We start from the raw sequence: 19,351 nt of genomic DNA, 5'->3' as shown, positions 1-19,351 counted from the left end.
AACAGGATATTTACCTTAGATGAAGTGATGAGGGAGTGGACACCGAAACTCATACAGCCCAGGAAGTCACTGCGCCTGTGGGCAAAAACACAATGTCAAGCGGGAATATTTGAACTCCTGATAACGTCATGATGATCTTCATATTGGCAAACCCCACTTAGATCATGTTTGTTCACTGCCCTGTAACGCTGCTGGTACTGAAAACTGCCAATAACATTGATTTTTGTGAGTCAATTGGGCACTGGTACGTGCATTTTTGCAGCATTCAATATACACTAAAACAACTGTACTCACAGTTTACATCTAACTAGCATTTATCTTCAACTATATTCATTAAAGGGTTAGTTCACACAAAAATGAAAATATGATGCTAATTTATTCTAGGGCTGTCCACCTTATTCTTTCTTATGCAACCAGAAGTTATTTATTAAAGTCATTAGTTAACTAATCATTGTTTATTAAATTCATTTAATTAGGTCTACTTAATCATTGTGTATTCTTTAAAATAACTACCCTTTCGTTGTGTTGGTGGCTGTTTTTGCCCCATTGACTTCCATTATAACAACATCGAGTAATATGACTCGATGCATTTGCATGCATTTTAACATATGCAACAAATTAGACAATATACATGTTTAACAAACAAAAAATACTTAAATAGCCAATAGGCCTCTTCAGTGTGGTGCTAAGCTAAATTTATAAAATTTAAGTAAATTTAATCCGTATATCCTGCATTTTGCTTTCTAGTGTACTGTAAACAGATGGACGGCTGAGAACTGCTTTTTAAAGTCCATCGCACATCAGAAACAAAAAGCCACGACTTCTACACATATTCTATACATAAACACTGTTTTCTATGAGTGTATGCACACTGGTGCCATAATAGGGTATATATGCAGCTAGTGTTTCTTCCCATACCGATAAACTTCCGGTGAAAAGTTAATGTGGCTATTTTCAATTTTATAAGGTTCCTTTTACAGCATCAATGTTGTAATGTAATTAAAATGAGTCAATTAAATAGTCAGTTAAATCTATTTAATCAGTTAAATAGATTTCGGCATTCATTTAGTTGTTCAAGCGTAAAACGAGATAAAAAGCCGTTCACACGCACGCACCCATCAGGATCAGCAGGCTATTCTCCATTGAGAATACTGGGGTAAAATAAATGTTTATATTTTAAAGACATGACGGGGAAAATGTAATTTAATGCAGTGCTTCTTGTACATTCTGAGACCCACTTTCTATCGTAGATCAATCAGGCAAAGAAGATCCTTGATTTTTTAAAGAAAACAGACCTTAAACGCGCCGATTTTGTTATGCCACACAGTTCACTGGAAGCGTTTGACTCAGGTTACTGAAAAAGTCCTTCTGCATACCAATGCATATACCCTATTCTATTAAAAAAGTAACGGAAGGGATATAACACTAGGTAGATCCAGATTTGCATTATATGGCACATTTATTCATTCATTTTCTTTTCAGCTTAGTCCCTTTATTAATTTGGGGAATGAACCGCCAACTTATCCACCATATGTTTTAGGCAGCGGATGCCCTTCCAGCTGCAACCCATCACTGGGAAATGTCACATTTAAGCTAAAAAAAATAATAACACATGTCCTACCTGGAATTACGGTCGCGATTCCACACTGTTACCAACAGCCTCTTCTTCTGATCATCTTCATCCACGTCTCTGTAACAAATACACAACACTTCAAAAGCTCATCCATCAAAGTCCAGCGTCATCCAAAAACACAATGGCCCTCTCCTGCGAAGACTTGACTCTTTTCTAACAAAAGAGAAGCAGGACACCCAGCCTTAAAGTCTCTGTCCAGAAGACTGATAGAGATATAGAGAGGCTTTTAGACTAGGGGTCAGAGGGCACATGATGTTTAACATAAATTATTCATCTACGAGATAACATGGCAGTCTTCCGCTTCCTAGTCTTAAACACCATAGTACAAGTCTGTAGCAAACACCAAAACGATAAACGAGTCACTCACAGCATAAAGCCCTCGTTGAAAACAGGACTCTTGCAGTCCAGAACAGTCCTGGTTTTCCAACGCTTGCTGTGGTCAACATCCGGAGCGATGCTTATCTGGAATAAACAAACACGTGTTGGTGATGGTGGCTGCTAAGTGCTCTTGTTTAACATTGCTAGCGGACATATTCAGTGGGAAAATCAATCAACACTTGAATCAGGAATTGAGTGGACAGCTGCCAACGCAACTGATGCTTTCTCATGCCTGAATCCTGCTCAGGCTGACATGAAAATGGGTTCATTTCGAGGGCAGACATCCAACGGAGGATTATGCGACAAATAATGACAAAAATAATAACACATCATCACCAACAGTGACCGGGAAAGTTATTGCTGCCTGTCAGCTCGGGGAAAAATAGGTTGTTCGCGGACACATGGCCTCATATGAACAAACTGCATTGACTGCATCTGTCAAATACCTACTTTTACATATGAGTCACATGGTCTGTATTCTCTTCCCATGAGTCCTCTGGCCTCTAAAACTGTGAATTAACAGGGGAACATAATTAATGAAGTTCTCAATTTATGAGTTAGGGATTGTATAGAACACCTGACAGTCTTGTCATCGATCCAAGTTTTAGGAACAACAAATAATAACTTGACTTCTAGTTGATCATTTGGTATCAGAAGTGGCTTATATGAAAGGCAAAGGCCTCTAGATTACACTTATTTTACCCATATAAAATATGATCATGCCTTGATTTTTAATTATTTAATTAGGACAGTAAAGTCTGACTTTCCTTAGACAAAAGTCTTGTCACTTAACAGAAATAATGTACAGTATAGAATATAAAGTCATGGTGTAGTGGAAAAAGAATGACTATTGTGTATGACTCCCATGAGCTTGGAGGACTGCATCCATACATCTCTGCAATGACTCAAATAACTTAATGAAGTCATCTGGAATGGCAAAGAAAGCGTTCTTGCAGGACTCCCAGAGTTCATCAAGATTCTTTGGATTCATCTTCAATGCCTCCTCCATTTTACCCCAGACATGCTCAATAATGTTTATGTCTGGTGACTGGGATGGCCAATACTGGAGCACCTTGACCTTTTTCTTAGATTTTTCTTTGATCTCTTTGATGTGGAGACTGAAGTATGAGAAGGAGCGCTATCCTGCTGAAGAATTTGTCCTCTCCTGTGGTTTGTAATGTAATGTGCAGCACAAATGTCTTGATATCTCAGGCTGTTGATGTTGCCATGCACTCTGGAAATCTCTCGCACACCCCCATACTCAATGTAACCCCAAATGATTTTTCCTTCACCAAACTTGACTGTTTTTCTATGAGAATCTTGGGTCAGTGTGGGCCCCAATAGATCGTCTGCAGTATTTGAGATGATTGAGATGCAGCTCTACAGATGATTTATCTGAAAAATCGACCTTCTGCCACTTTTTCAAATGATTAACTTGAAGTCAAGTTCTTATTTGTTGCTCTTACAACTGGGATTAACGACAAGACTTTTGTCAGGTAGTGTACTTGTATAAAGTATGTAGTGGTTCTTACTTACCTTGAATATAAAGCCACCCTCGACCTGGAGTGACTATCAGTTTAAGCTGACCTGTGGGCACAGAAAAACAAATTAAGCATAAAGCAAAAAACAAATAACGACTTTTGCAATCAGTTAAAATGAATAGTAACACTTTACAATGAGGTTGTAATAGTTCATGCAAGTTAATGCATTTATTAACATGAACAAACAATAGACAATACATTTATTTCAGTATTTGTTCATGTTATTTAACTTTAGTTCATGAAAATACAGTTGATCATTGTTAGTTCATGTTATCTCATGTGCATTAACTAATGTTAACAAGCATGCATTAGAATTGCTGTACAATTATTAATATAAATACAATATAGATGTATTAATATAGAAGTATTAATATAAATACATTAGCTAACATTAACTAATGAAACCATATTGTAGTGTGACATAAGTGTGACCAAATTAATGGTTGAAAAATGAATAAATACATATAATTTGAATAAGTAAATAAAAAATACAACTAATTTTAATATTTGAGGTACAATTTTTTAAAAATGGTTTAGAAACCAAGGGCTATATTTTAACGATCTAAGCGCAAAGTCTAAAGTGCATGACGCAAAAGCATTAAGAGCGTGTCTGAATCCACTTTTGCTATTTTAAGGACAAAAAAATACGCTTCGCGCCACAGCGCATGGTCTAACAGAGTTGTGTTTATTCTCTTAATGAGTTCTGGGTGTGTTTTGAGCATAAAATGCATTAAACCAATCAGCGTCTCATCTCCCATTTCATTTAAAAGTCAGTTGCGCCACTCTGTGGCCCATTTGCTATTTACATGGTGGACTTTGTAAATGGAAAAACTGAATGGAAAAAGTGAATGCTTCACTATCAAGAAAACAGTTTAACAGGCCATCTGCGCGAGATAAAGAATGAGTTTCCTCTATTCGGCCTCTCTACTTTCTCTTGACTTCACTTTTACTCTTTACTCCTTACTGTGTTGTACACATTCCACTGAAGACATTCATTAGCTTACATATTCAATTTCGTTTGTTAAGCACAAAGATTTGTTTCAAATCTATTTCTAAATTTAGTTCTAATTTCCAGCAAATGAATAAATAAACAATGATAAAGTGTGGTCAAAAACTTATTGTTTTAATAAAAACAAATATAAATATGGATAAGATATATAATACTGCTAATAATATTATTATACAAATACAAATTGTCATGAATAAACTGAAAAAGACCCCCAACATGAAGGCAGTGGTTTTTAATATTTATGTAGAAAATAATAATTTTTGTAACATTTTAATCCTTTATATTTTTTTTATTTGTAAAGATATTTGTGTATTGCTCTACATCCTGTGTGTATTAAGTCTTTGAACCTGTATAGGCTCATAACTAATGTGCTCTGTGCTGGACCAGCTTTAGACCAGCTTTTACTTGGTCAATGATGCGGCCTATTTCAGTTCCTCAAAACAGCAACACGGCAGCAATGCGCCTTAACACAGCTACTTTATAGACCAGCACACCCATGAGTCAACAAAGTGCCGCAAATGGATTTGCTATTTAAACAATGTTGCGCAAAACGTGAAAATTAGGGTGAAAATAGCAACAAATCATGCAATATATATATTAATATATTGACATTTGACATTTTTTGACACATGACATTTTTAAACCTGTGAAAAAGTAAAGTTTTTGTTTCTATGTTATATATATATATATATATATATATATATATATATATATATATATATATATATATATATATAAATTGTATTATTATTTTTTTTTTCAGACATAAAACATAGAAACAATAACTTTACTTTTTCACAGGTTTGAAAATGTCAGGGATCAGCATGCTAAACCAAATAGTTTTTTTTTAAACCATTACTTTAGTCAAAAACACAGTAAAACAGCAATACTGTGAAATATTATTACATTTTTTATTATTATTATTATTATTATTATCATTATTCCTTGCTGAAGCTGAACTTATTTTATCATGACTTTTCCAGTATGAGTAATTTTATGCCTATAACTTTTAATATATATTTTAATTAAAAAAATCTACATATGTGGGCCTAAAAACCAGTCAGACTTGCAGGTGTAATGGATGCTCAAATTATTAGAGCATAGCATATGACACAACAGCTGCTGTTCCACTAATATGTGCACTGACATAGACATATTTCCTCCAGACCTGCAGCAGAGTCAGGCCATCAGATCAGTGTCTCTCAAACGCTGTGACGTGTGCAGTCAGACACATTAAAGTGTCTTCATCTACATCACTGTCACTGTGGTGTTGCCTGATAAATAAGGGACCAAGTCGAATGAAAATGAATGAATGAAAGCTCTTTGGAAAATTCTTAAATTTAACTAAACAAGTAAAGCCTGAGTGAATGTTTAGCATTCAAATATATGAAATGTTTAGTGTATGTGGCTGTATGTATCTGTTGTGTTTGCTCCAACTTATTAACTAGCAAGCAATTGTCTCATCCCCATTCAGTAAAACTAGCTTATACAGTAGCTAATGTCAATAAAACAAAGGGGAAAAAGGTTGATCAATTTCAGACTCAGAAGGGTATACTCTTATTTATTGTACACTATTTAAACTGCAGATAGCACTTTAATGTTACTGAAGTATTTCAACAAAGACTCACCATGAGTTTGTAAAAGAAAAGCTGATCTCTGCCATTGTCTTAAACGGCTCAGTGCCATTTTCTGTGCCTTCTGACAGTCCATGTTACAGTAAAACCAACAGCTTGAATATTTACCGAAATGTCCCAAAGTGCACGCATGACACATGGGGTGTCAGAAATCTTATAAATGAATTCAAATGTGAAGCCTCGCAGCTATTCAAAGACTTAACCGCCACTATGCATATGTTGCCACTGGAGGATAAAGGACAGCAGGAGAAAACAAGCATAAATTTGAACCGCCTTGCATTTTGAATATGTGATAAGACAGGAGGAGCTGTGATTGGTCAGAGAGCAGCAGTGCTCCAGTGAAAGGGGAGGGAGGGAGGGAAGGTCCACCTGCCAGACTAACAATAAACTAAACCTCTGCCCTTCATGCTGATCTGAGGTCAGTTGCTTGGTTTCTCATAATATAGCAAAACTTTAAAGCAGAACACTCTTGGATTACTCTGCTTGCTTCAAAGCAATGATCTCACCATGAACTTTGAGCTGGAAAACATAAAACAAATGATATATGAGGCCCTAAACTGTAAAATAAAATAAAAAAACAACACACAACTGATTTGTGTTTGGACAACATAAAGAAATTAAGTTAACTTATTAATTTTTACAAATTTAAGTAGACTGAAGATAAAATAAACAACAAACATCCTTATTTGAGTGCATGAAATCATATTTTTTTCTACATTTATTTTTTCTGGAATACTATTCAAATATTACATATATATTACATATTTATTCCATAAAATAATAAATTATTGGTTGCTTTATATATATATATATATATATATATATATATATATATATATATATATATATATATATATATATATATATATATTTATATATATATATATATATATATATATATATATATATATATATATATAGATAGATATATCTATATCTATATCTATATATCTATATCTATCTATCTATATATATATATATATATATATATATATATATATATATATATATATATATATATAAAAACAAGCAATAATATATCATACAAAAATTTAAATAAGATTGCTTATCGTACTAGATGAATAAGAATGACTATATTTGGTAGAGAATTAACAGCGCAATCTGGGGCGCCACGCCAAAATTGATCCCACCACAGCTGCATTACAGCTGCATTACAGCTTCTCACTCAAATCATTCAGTCGTGTTTTGTTTTTTTTGATAGCGGGTTATAAATCGCACCAAAACGTATTAAAAGGTAAGTGAATTATAACAGCGCAAACTTTTCTGTAACCGTAGTAGTGCTGTGCGTTATTTGTTTAACCCTTTAAGGTGACATGCTGACTGACTGACTGGCTAAACACGACGTATAGCCGTTTCACTTTACTTCAGGATGCATTAATATCGCTCTGTAGGTCTATTGGAGACATTCATAAATATTCCTAGCAAATCTAATAAATGTTGGAGACATACTCGTTACATAAACGCACTAAATCGCACTTCTGCTGCGTTTATTTGAGAGTGCACAAGATGATTGCGCTTGAGCAGCGTATATTTGAGGGGGTGTGCAATAAGTTTTGTGCACGAGCAGAGGAAATCGGCACGCAAGCAAAGAGATTCGCATGCTGTAGGTGATTACATAAATGCGATCTCGACTTGTAATAACTGATTTATTTCATCTTTGCCATGATGACAGTAAATAATATTTGACTAGAAGTTTTTCAAGACACTTCTATACAGTTTAAAGTGACATTTAAAGGCTTAACTAGGTTAATTAGGTTAACTAGGCAGGTTAGGGTAATTAGGCAAGTTATTGTATAATGATGATTTGTTCTGTAGACAATCGAAAAAATTATACAGCTCAAAGGGGTTAATAATTTTAACCTTAAAATAGGTTTTAAAAAATTTGAAACTGTTTTTATACTAGCTGAAATAAAACAAATAAGACTTTCTCCGGAAGAAAAATATTAAAATATTATCAGACATGCTGTGATTTCCTTGCTCTGTTTAACATCATTTGGGAAATATTTTAAAAAGAAAAAAAATCAAAGGGGGGGGCTAATAATTCTGATGTATATATTCCTTGTTTTTGGTCTTGTATTCGTGCTTTATTTTACATTTTGCACAGATTATTGTTACATTTTTTGTTGTCCTTTTTTGAACATTTTTATAATAAAACTCTTTAATTGTAGAAAAAAAATCTGAATAAATAATATAAAATAACACTGAAAGAACTATAATAATTATTCACTACAAATAACGTATATATATTACTTTTGAGAAGTAAATTCTACTTTAAAACAATAATACAATACAATTTTGTCACAGTTTTACTGTGATGCGTTGAAATGCTCAAGTCCTAATGTCCCTCTCTCTCTACACTCAAAATATGACTGTTTGTTGTTCAAAGAACTTATATAAAATGAGCTGAAACAATACAATTCTTGAGTTTTTATGGGGACAACTTAATTGTTTTGTGATCAATCCACTTAAATTTGTAAAACCTAATCAATTAACTTAATTCCTTCATGTTGTTCCAACCCAAATAGATTGGGTGGAACTCAGCATTTTTTCTTACAGTTTATGTGTGTGCGTGCGTGCGTGCGTGCGTGCGTTTGTGTGTGTGTGTGTGTGCATGCGTGTGTGTGTTTTTGTACACACTTTTGTGACATATCAGGACACAAATGTGTATGATTCCATGGGTATGGCAGATATTACAAGAAGGTGGTGAATTATGAGGAGATTGTTGATGTCCCAATTTCTCAAAAAGCTTATCAATCATACAGAATGAGATTTTATTAGGGATATGGGACGGGTTTAGGGATATGGATAAAAAAATACAGTTTCTACAGTATAAAAACAATGAATATTTCTGTAATGTCCCCATAATTCACAAAAACAAACCTGTGTGTTTTCTTTTTTGGATTATGATATGATGACGATGACAGAAAAGTGCTTTCTATAAATACTAATCACACATATTATTGTTCTTGGAAGAATGATTTCAAAAGTAGTCTTCAGGGGAAGTCATTACTCTTGGCTGTTAAAGGACTTTAATCTGTGCGAGTCATTTATTGACACAAAAGGAAATCAAACGGCCTCCTTATTTCCTGGATGAATCTGCTGCTCTCTGCGTCTCCAGAGGTCACGTCTTTCTTTCACACGTTTTACTGATTAGCATAAAGGAGATAAGAATAGCTATTTAGAGCTGCTGTGTGAATCCTGCTAACTGGACAAACTCCAGAATGAAAGCATGGTGTGGCTGTGAAAAGTACACCTCCATCTGCAAGAGCCAAGCCGTGTTGAGTGCATAAAACATTGTGTTAAGCTCGGTTTCCTGGCCTCCTTTGGGAGAGACGTGGAAAATACATGCAACTCAACATCTATGCAGATAAAGATAACAATCAACAACTGGCACAGAGGCGGAACAGTGGCTCAATGGTTAGCACTTTGGCCTAACAGAAAGAAGGTCACTGGTTTGAGTCTTGGTTGGGTCAGTTGGCATTTCTGTGTGGAGTTTGCATGTTCTCCCAGCGTTCGTGTTGGTTTCCTCCGGGTGCTCCGGTTTCCCCCACAGTCCAAAGACAACTAAACTGGCTAATCATTAACTATTCCAGCATATGTTTTAAGCAGTGGATGCCCTTCCAGCTACAACCCAGTACTGGGAAAGGCCCATTTAATTCATGCAATTCACCTATAATGCATGTCTTTGGACTGTGGGGGAAACCGGAGCACCCGAAGGAAACTAACACGGGGAGAACATGCAAATTCCACACAGAAATGCCAACTGGACCAGCCGAGGCTCGAGCCAGTGACCTTCTAGTTGTGAGGTGACAGTGCTAGCCACTAAGCCACTGTGCCGCTTTAATGTGTGTAACTGAATTTAAAAAAATCATATTTATACATTTTAAGTGGCACTGTCTTTAACTTTGACCAGGTTTGTGCAAATATTTAATACTGTGTTATTGCATTCCTTTAAAACCTGTTTTAACACATTTTAATCTGTTTTTAATCAGTTTGATTCTTTGTTGCTTTTATTTTATGTATTTGTATATTATGTTTGTTTTATTCTTGTTTGTGTACAGCACTTTGCATTAGCATTGTGTATGAAATGTGCTATATAAATAGGTTTATGCACAGACATACAACATACTATTTGCTTTTAAAATATGAAAAGCTATTATGTTCTGAGGTGCATTAATAACCTACGGAATAACTATAAAAACAATAATGCTTATTACAGCCTTCCATTAAAGTTCATAAACAGTTTTACAATCTGGAGAGAAGTCTATGTATCTACAGTAGTTGAACGGCCCATGAATTATTTCTGTCTCTTTACAGCAGGATTGGTTTGGTCTGAGAAATTCAACACTGCCATCTAGTGGTACACAGTGAACAATGTCAAAGAATGCTCTATTAGTCTGTTCATTCATTAATTTTTCTTTGGCTTAATTACTATTTCAGGGGCTGCCACAGCGGAATGAACCGCCAACTAATCCGGCAAATGTTTTACGCAGTGGATACCCTTCCAGCCGCAACCTAGTACTGGAAAACATGAATACATTACAGCTAATTAAGTTCATCCAATTCACCTATACCCTATACAGAGCACCCAGAGGAAACCTAAAAGTACAAGAGCGACCTTCTTGTCATGAGGAGACAGTGCTAACCCCTGAGCCACCATGCCGCTATCTATTAGTCTGTGTATTTTTTATTTTTAGTGCAGTCAAGTGACTAATAATCACTTACCTTTTCCTCTGAAACCAGACGGGTGAATTTTCCTCCTCTTTTTGGTGGCAGGTTCTTTATCGTTCTTTACAGTAGTTTTGACCACTGAAGCCACTTTAACTTGAGCAGATGAACTCTGGCTAACAGCTTTCCTCCAGTTCCCCTCAGCAGGCCTAGCAACACTAAAAACAAACAAGAAGATTACATTTCATTATATTATTATGTTTTTCACCCTACAAAATTTAAAATTTTAAAAATCATCCAAGCTTCAGCCAAATATTTCATATTATCAAAGCTCAATAAACAGTGTTTTTGTATTACATTACAATGGTAATACCTAATAGACTTCTGATCGAATACTTTAAGTGCCTGTTTATAAAGTGATTCAACTGATTTTAAAACTGTTTTACTAGTGTGTGACCAACTAGTAAGACAATATTAAATATGAGTAAAAATCATAGAGTGCATGAAAAGTTTTGCTGCTTCATTAGTCAAGTAAGGTCGTATATGCCTGAAGTTGGCCTGATTAAATTCAACAATTTTAGAGACCTTCTTTTGTGAATTGTGAATCTAAAATTAGCCCTAAATGTTTAAAATCAGAGACTACCCTGAGTTTCTCTTCTTAAAGTTTTTCTTCTTCAGGATGATGGGTAACTGTCAATGATTGTGAGAAAAACATACAAACCGCTTTACTTATATTCAAATTAAGATATGAGTCACACAACCAATCAGAGACATGAACTAATGCCTCGGTTAAGTAATTTGCAGCCAGTTGTTGCAGTGAGGCGACAGTGCTAACCACTGAGCCACCTTGTCGCCTCCTATTTGTTTTATTTCAGCTAGGATAAAAGCAGGTTTTAATTGTTTGAAAATACATTTTAAGGTCAATATTATTAGCCCCCTTAAGCTATATTTTTTTTCAATTATCTACAGAACAAACTACCATTATAAAATGCCTTGCCTAATTACCCTAACTTGCCTAATTAACCTAATCAACTTAGTTAAGCCTTTAAAAATCACATTAAGCTGAATACTAGCATCTAGAAAAATAATCTAGTCAAATATTATTTACTGTCATCATGGCAAAGATAAAATAAATCAGTTATTAGAAGCGAGTTATTAAAACTATTATGTCTAGAAATGCGTCGGAAAAATCTTCTCTCCGTTAAACAGAAATTGGGGAAAAAAATAAACTGGGGGGCTAATAATTCAGGAGGGTGATAAAATTCAATGACTTCAACTGTAAATTCCATTGGTCTGAAGTAACAGAGCTAATCAGTAGACAGTGTGTACGTTTTGATGTGGTCACACTACGCTGAACAGAAACTTTCCGCATTTGTGATGTGTTTATGTTACAAGACACAGAGGTTCTTTACTTTTCCTCCTGGCTTGCAGCCAATGGCTTTTTGTCCCTGACAGATCTGATGTGTCGCACTGAAGATCTCCTGCCTCTGCTGTCAGAAGGCCTCTTAAATTCTCGACACGGCTTCTTTGTTGATGGTCCCTTAGGGAGCACTGGATCCTGCAGCCAGAGAGATTCCCTGTGAAGTCTCTTCTTCCTATAGGCACAGACAGAGGAGGTATACGTTTAGCACATTCACTTCTGACATGAATCACAATGACAAGAGTAATAGACAAGTAGACAAGGGTGCACAAATGATCGCAATCCACTCAAAAAAGCTGATTAACTTGCAGGTCTTACACTGCAAAACTGATTTTCTTATTTAGAGTTTTTGTCTTGTTTCTAGTTCAAATGTTGAAAAATTTCTAGATACGTAAAAAAAATGGTTTTGTTTTCAGAAATAATGTCAAAATTAAGCAGGTCTGTCACAATAATCAATATATCGGCTTATTGCACAACACATGGACATGACCTCATTCATTTTTGGTGATGCAATGTGCACTCACCGGCCACTTTATTAGGTACACCTTACTAGTACCGGGTTGGACCACCTTTTGCCTTCAGAACTGGCTTAATCCTTCGTGGCATAGATTCAACAAGGTATTGGAAATATTCCTCAGAGATTTTGGTCCATGTCGATATGACAGCATCACACAGTTGCTGCAGATTTGTCGGCTGCACATCCATGATGTGAATCTCTTATTCCACCACATCCCAAAGGTGCTCTATTGGATTGAATTCTGGTGACTGTGAAGGCCATTTGAGTACTGTGAACTCATTGTCATGTTTAAGTAACCAGCCTAAGATGATTCGCGCTTTATGACATGGCATGTTATCCTGCTGGAAGTAGCCATTGTAAGATGGGTACACTGTGATCATTAAGAATAAACATGGTCAGCAACAATACTCAGGTAGGCTGTGGCGTTGGCACAATGCTCAATCGGTACTAATGGGCTCAAAGGGTGCCAAGAAAATATCCCCCACACCATTACACCACCAACATGAACCACTGATACAAGGCAGGATGGATCCATGCTTTCATGTTGTTGATGCCAAATTCTGACCCTGCCATCCGAATGATGCAGTAGAAATCGAGACTCATCAGACCAGGCAACGTTTCTCCAATCTTCTATTGTCTAATTTTGGTGAATCTGTGCAATTGTAGCCTCAGTTTCCTGTTCTTAGCTGACAGGAGTGGCACCCGGTGTGGTCTTCTGCTGTTGTGCGTTCAGAGATGCTCTTCTGCATTGAGTTACTGTTGCCTTATCAGCTCAAACCTAATAAAGTGGCTGCTGAGTGTATATCGGCCATGCATAAAAACCGATTCTAGCAACATTTTAGCTGAGTGTGCAACATCTCTATGTCTATTGGAGGTGTCAGTATGGTTAAAAAACACTAGTATATTTACTATAAATTACTATAGTATATTTTCATGTAGGTGTCTGACATCTGAAAATAAACCTGGTAGTAGATATCACAGCCTCTGTTACTTTTTTTACTTTTATTAAACATTTATTATTATATATTCCGTTTTCTCATTCTGACTCCAATGGCTAATTGTAAAATTGTTAAAATGACTATAATTAAATAAAACATTCTTAAGAATAAAATATTATGTGTTTTTTGGATGAAATGATGCTATTGTATTGTCATTATGGCATATAATGGCCTTAAAATGACAATAATATAATTTATTGCAATATATTTTGGTGCAATATATCGTACAACAAAATATAGATATCGTGACAGGCCTAAAATTAAGTGAGTTTTTCCCTTAAAACAAGCACAGTAATCTGGCAATGGTGTAAGCTAAATAATCTTATTATTACATGCGTAAACTAGATTATTTTGCTTACTCCATTGGCAGATTTCTTTGCTTGTTTTAAGGAAAAACTCACTTAATCTTGACATTTTATTTCTGAAATAATATAAATATTTTTACTAGACTAGAAAATGCTGCTTGATTTAAGAATTCGTAGATATTTGGACTAGAAATGAGACAAAAACTTAAAGTAAAAATAGCATTTTTAGCAGTATATGAAGAGCTTCCAGAGCTGGAATTAATGTTTTTTTTACATGAATTACTGTAGATACTTTGATTATTTGTCTGGTCTTGTGTTTGTTGTTGGTTTGGTAATTATTTTAGAACTCTGAAGAAGCTTGTGAATGATTATGTTTAATTGGGGATTTCTGGACGTTGAAGGGAATGTTGTCTGACAGCCCAGCTGGAAATCATGGTGCTATCAGCAGTGGGAGGTCAGGGGTCACAGTTCACAGCACAAAACTGCATCTTACAGAGTGGAAATCCAATTTAGATTTAGCTGAAATTTCTTTTCATCAACTAAACACATTTAACTTCTAATACACTTTATACATCTATGGGTTATATCATTTTTAATTAACCAAAAAACAAAACAACAAATATGCAATACACATTTACATTTTGTTCTTTTATTAGTATATTAAAATGTAGCTTGATCAATTTTCTGAGTAAAAACAAAAAGAATGCCATGAAGTGTACTTGTTGTCAGGCATATTTAAATCAAGAATCATTTGGTGATATAAAAAGACCCTACTTAAGGGACAAAATACAAATTAATTGTCGTTTTAAATCATCATACCGTGCCACTATCCTTTAAACCACAAGGTTTTAGCCATTAGCCAACAAGAATTAATCATTTAAAATATCATAACACTTAATATGTTCGCTTAAGTGCAGGTCATAATAAGTATGTTGTTTTATTTCTAAAGACAAATATATGACACAACTGTTATTTAGAAATATTATAGCAGACACATGCATTTAGAGTGTTTGTACTGTATATAACACGTTATCACTGTTGTTAAAACTTTTGTACATACAGAGTATATACAGGAATCAGAAAGTAAAATTCAATACCTTTTAAGACCCTTTACATACGTTTTAAAGCCTTATAACCACTTTAGGTTTCAACCGGAAACACTGGCAAGATTTTAACTTACAGTATATTTACTAAATATTAATGTAAGAAACTAATGAGCAATTCCAGCGTTACGGATGTGACATTTGCAGTAAAATCTCAAAACATAAATTCACACAGAAAGTGTGTGTTAACATTATATTGAAACAACTGTTTATATTTTCCAAAACAACTAACCACAGAGTTATATGAGCAGAAAAATATCCATCTGTACACATTTTTTATATTTTAAATGAGGAAAATAAACATGCGTTATGGATGTGACAGCAGATTTTACAGTATACAACATATTTTGTAGAAATTCTGTGAATTAAACTGCACAATCCAACAGAAATAATGCTAATCAAAAAGAAAAGAGTTGGCTCACTATAAAACAAAAATGATTTATTTCATTTTATTTGACATTTTTGCATTTATGAGGAAAAAGTGTAGTTATGGATGTGACATTTTTCCAGTATGGATGTGACAGATGTGGTATTGCCACTTGTGTGACTTTGGTAAATCACAGATGATAGTTTGAAAACACTGACAGAGACATTTTGAGTATTTTTAAAGTACTGTAATATACTTCCTTGCACAAAAACTGTAAAAACAGTTTCTCTATTTTGGTGAAAACTTATTTTTTTTCATGGCAAGGTTGACATTTGCATGTAATTGCTCTAATCCAAAACTAAAACATTAATCATATACTGAATAAAAATCTTTTAAATCTAGACAATTCAGCAGGTTGGCAGAAATAACGGTGTTTTCTTGGTGACTGCAGTAAACAAAGCAGCACGATGTCAAATCTTGCAGGAATTTATTGATTTCATAAACTACACAGCATCCTGATTTTTGCAGATTTAATTTAGGCAAATTTGAGCCTACAACCATACATTGCATAAACAAAAATATATATATAAAAAAGACACCTTTCAAAAAGACTTTTTAATATTTTATAAGGGCCTTAAATTTCTCTACATTGACTTTTTAAGACCCCGCGGACACCCTGATATAAAACCTATATGAAACGTTGAATAATTGTTATAATTGGAAATTCATAGTATTTTTAGTTTTATTTCATAACTCATGGCCCCACTAAAACACTGTACAGACACTGAAGTCACACTAACAAAATAAGTGTCATTAATTAAAAACTAAGATTGCATTCATTTATTTTTCAAGCAAAGCATTTCACAAAAAGAAGTTAGAAGGTTTTAAATGATAACAAGTTCATACTGTTATACACTCATGCTGTTTGTTGTTGTTATTGTTGTTTTACACTCATAGTTCAGAACTTCAGACATCCAAATCACTGCATGTCTAGAATCATCAGTTCATATATTGAAGATTCTTGGTTTGACATCTACAGTTAAGGAAAGCATTAGGGAAGTGCAGTTTTAGGACATAAAAAACTTACATTTAATGCCAAAAAATCATTTGATTAAGGAAAGATTATGTACCATGAAGATATTTAGTGCATTGCTGACAGGAAATATATCAAAACTTGATTTTTAATTGATAATATGAATTTCATAGAACTTGATTTGGACAGCTTTACATGAAATTTTCTCAGCATTTTAGATTCTTTTGTACCCTCAAGTTCCAGATTTTCAAACAGCTGAATCTCTGCCAAATATATTTGCCATGTCATGTCCTATCATCTAAAAGACGACGAATGAACCTGATTTTTCAAGCATTTACACTTATGACTGGTTTTGTTGTGCAGGGTCACATTTTCTGTTCATTATAGTTACCCAGTGCTGTGCTATATTTTCTCAATACAGTTTGACATGGTGCAAGACGATTTGTGGTGCCCATGCAGGCTATATTCTTGGTTAATAAACTACAGTCAGCTTTTTCAATAATGTCAATTTAAACAATATTAGTGTTTTTCTGTCTGTTTTTGCCAGTTAGAGACAACAAAGTAAATTCGCAGCTTCCTCGTGTAATCATGAACTTCTAGCTTGACCGCTTCAGTGATCACAGACCAGACGAAACACTCCTTCAGTTCCTCACAATGTGCAGCGTGAAAACTCTATTGTTAGTCAGATTACAAAACATCTTTAAATCAGCTTGAAGACACACTGTCAGGGTTTAACACTGCAGTATTAAGACATAAAAGTCTGTTCAAGCTATTAATCAACTACGAATTACAAGCTTCGTGTACGTCCATTGAAATAAATCACGGTCACACACAACGTACACTGACAAAACAAATAATTTTATATCACAGTGTACAGCATCTCTATAACGTTAACTGTGTGTGTGTGTGTGTCTTTAGGGTCTCTCAGTAGGCGTTCCCAAACAGACCCGAACAAATTATACACAGACGAATGTTATTTACACTTACCTTTCTCTGATGGTCACGTGATGCGAGATTTGCTTGCTATAATCCATTTTTGTCAACAAACACAAATTCCCAGCTATTATGTTTATTTTCCAGCAGTTCTGAGTGGGACATTCAAACTGGAGAAACTCCCCCAGCCGCCCCGCTCTGAGTGGAAGTGTGTGTGTGTGTGTGTGTGTGTGTGTGTGCGCGCGCGCGCGTTGCTCCACAGACGCGCTGTATGAAGGTCTCCACCAATCGCAGAGCAACATTTGAAATTCAGCGTTTGACTACATTCTCAGAAATGTCTGAAACTCAAGAGGTTTTCTGAAGTATTTGCCCCAAGGGAATAACTGTTCTCCATAAAGTAGGTTTATCCCTTATTTTACATGATTTATGACGGTTTCCAGTCCAAATGGTTGAGTGTTTAGAGACTTTTCTGTAATAGTTTAAATGTGTTTCATTGTGAGTGTACACGTTTTAAAATGTCATTTTACGTGTACCTTTTACATGTTTAGGAGTTAGGACCCTTTTGGTAATATGGAAGCATTTTCCTGCTATGAAATAAAAAATAATATTAATAATTATTTTTAAAATGCTAATTGGGGGGGGAAATTGAGTAAAACGTTGTAATGACATTGTATGAAATAAAGTTGCATTTCTGCAGAGAGAGAAAATAATTGTGAGATATCAATTTAGAATATTAAGGCATTTTGAGTTGTGAGATAGCAATTATGGGAAAAGTTTATTATTACAGACACTTGTGAAAAGAAAAATAAATAGCAAGTATTAAAACCAACTTTTGAGAGACAAAACTCAAGATTATGTAAAATAAAGTTATAAAAAATAAACATAAATTCAAAATTGTGTGTAAAAAAGATATTAACTGAGAATTGTGGGGGGGGGGGGGGTGATTCTAAATTGCCACAAATAAAGTCAGAACTATTATATATATATATATATATATATATATATATATATATATATAGGGGCGATGCAGTGGCGCAGTATGTAGTGATGTCGCCTCACAGCAAGAAGGTCGCTGGTTCAAGCCTCGGCTGGGTCAGTTGGTGTTTCTGTGTGGAGTTTGCATGTTCTCCCTACGTTCGCGTGGGTTTCCTTCGGGTGCTCCGGTTTCCCCCACAGTCCAAAGAAATGCGGTACAGGTGAATTGGGTAGGCTAAATTGTCCGTAGTGAATGTGTGTGGGAATAAGTATATATATATACTAAGAATTGTGAGAAAAAAACATAAGAATGGCTAGATATAAACTCAGATTAGTGAGTCAAAAACTCATAATTGTGCTGAAAAAGTAAAAAAAATGAGAGATAAATGCAAAATTGCAAGATATTAACTCAGAATTAAGAGAGATAATTCAGTATTAAGCGATATAAAACTGAATTGTGGAAAAACAATTAAAAACTGTGAGATATAAAGAGACTAAATCATAATTGTGCAGAAAAGGTAAAAATTGCAGGATATAAACGCAGAATTGTGAAATATAAACTTAGAATTGTGGAGAAAAAAGTATGAATTGCGAAATGTAAAGTGAGAATTAAAAGATATGGAATCATGAGGGGACAAAAATTAACTGGAAGACATAAATTCCATAAACACATTTTTAAATTCCGTGAAGTGATATAAAATTAAAAACAAAGTCAAAACATTTAAATATTAACTCGTGTAATATAAAATTCTGAGGGTATAAAAGTCAGAGAACTTTGTTTATTTTTATTCTATTCTGTGATTAAAATGCGCTGAA

The 19,351-nt window shown here is 34.5% G+C and overlaps 1 protein-coding gene across 1 annotated transcript in view; it reads right to left on the bottom strand.

Moving 5' to 3' along the window:
• The window catches only part of LOC130229736 (regulator of G-protein signaling 3-like), a 113,445-nt gene extending 95,688 nt beyond the window's left edge, over positions 1-17,757 (bottom strand). The window contains exons 1-8 of the mRNA XM_056458690.1: positions 17,615-17,757; positions 12,297-12,479; positions 10,942-11,102; positions 3,548-3,598; positions 2,462-2,520; positions 2,001-2,095; positions 1,622-1,690; positions 15-75 (exon numbers count right to left, since the gene is read on the bottom strand). Of these exons, the coding sequence (XP_056314665.1) occupies positions 15-75; positions 1,622-1,690; positions 2,001-2,095; positions 2,462-2,520; positions 3,548-3,598; positions 10,942-11,102; positions 12,297-12,479; positions 17,615-17,661 (726 nt within the window). The 5' untranslated portion in view covers positions 17,662-17,757. The remainder of the gene's footprint in view (positions 1-14; positions 76-1,621; positions 1,691-2,000; positions 2,096-2,461; positions 2,521-3,547; positions 3,599-10,941; positions 11,103-12,296; positions 12,480-17,614) is intronic.
• Between the last annotated feature and the right edge of the window lie 1,594 nt (positions 17,758-19,351).

This window comes from Danio aesculapii, chromosome 5 (assembly GCF_903798145.1).
Source record: "Danio aesculapii chromosome 5, fDanAes4.1, whole genome shotgun sequence".
Taxonomy (NCBI): domain Eukaryota; kingdom Metazoa; phylum Chordata; class Actinopteri; order Cypriniformes; family Danionidae; genus Danio; species Danio aesculapii.
This window is presented reverse-complemented; position numbering and strand designations above follow the sequence as displayed.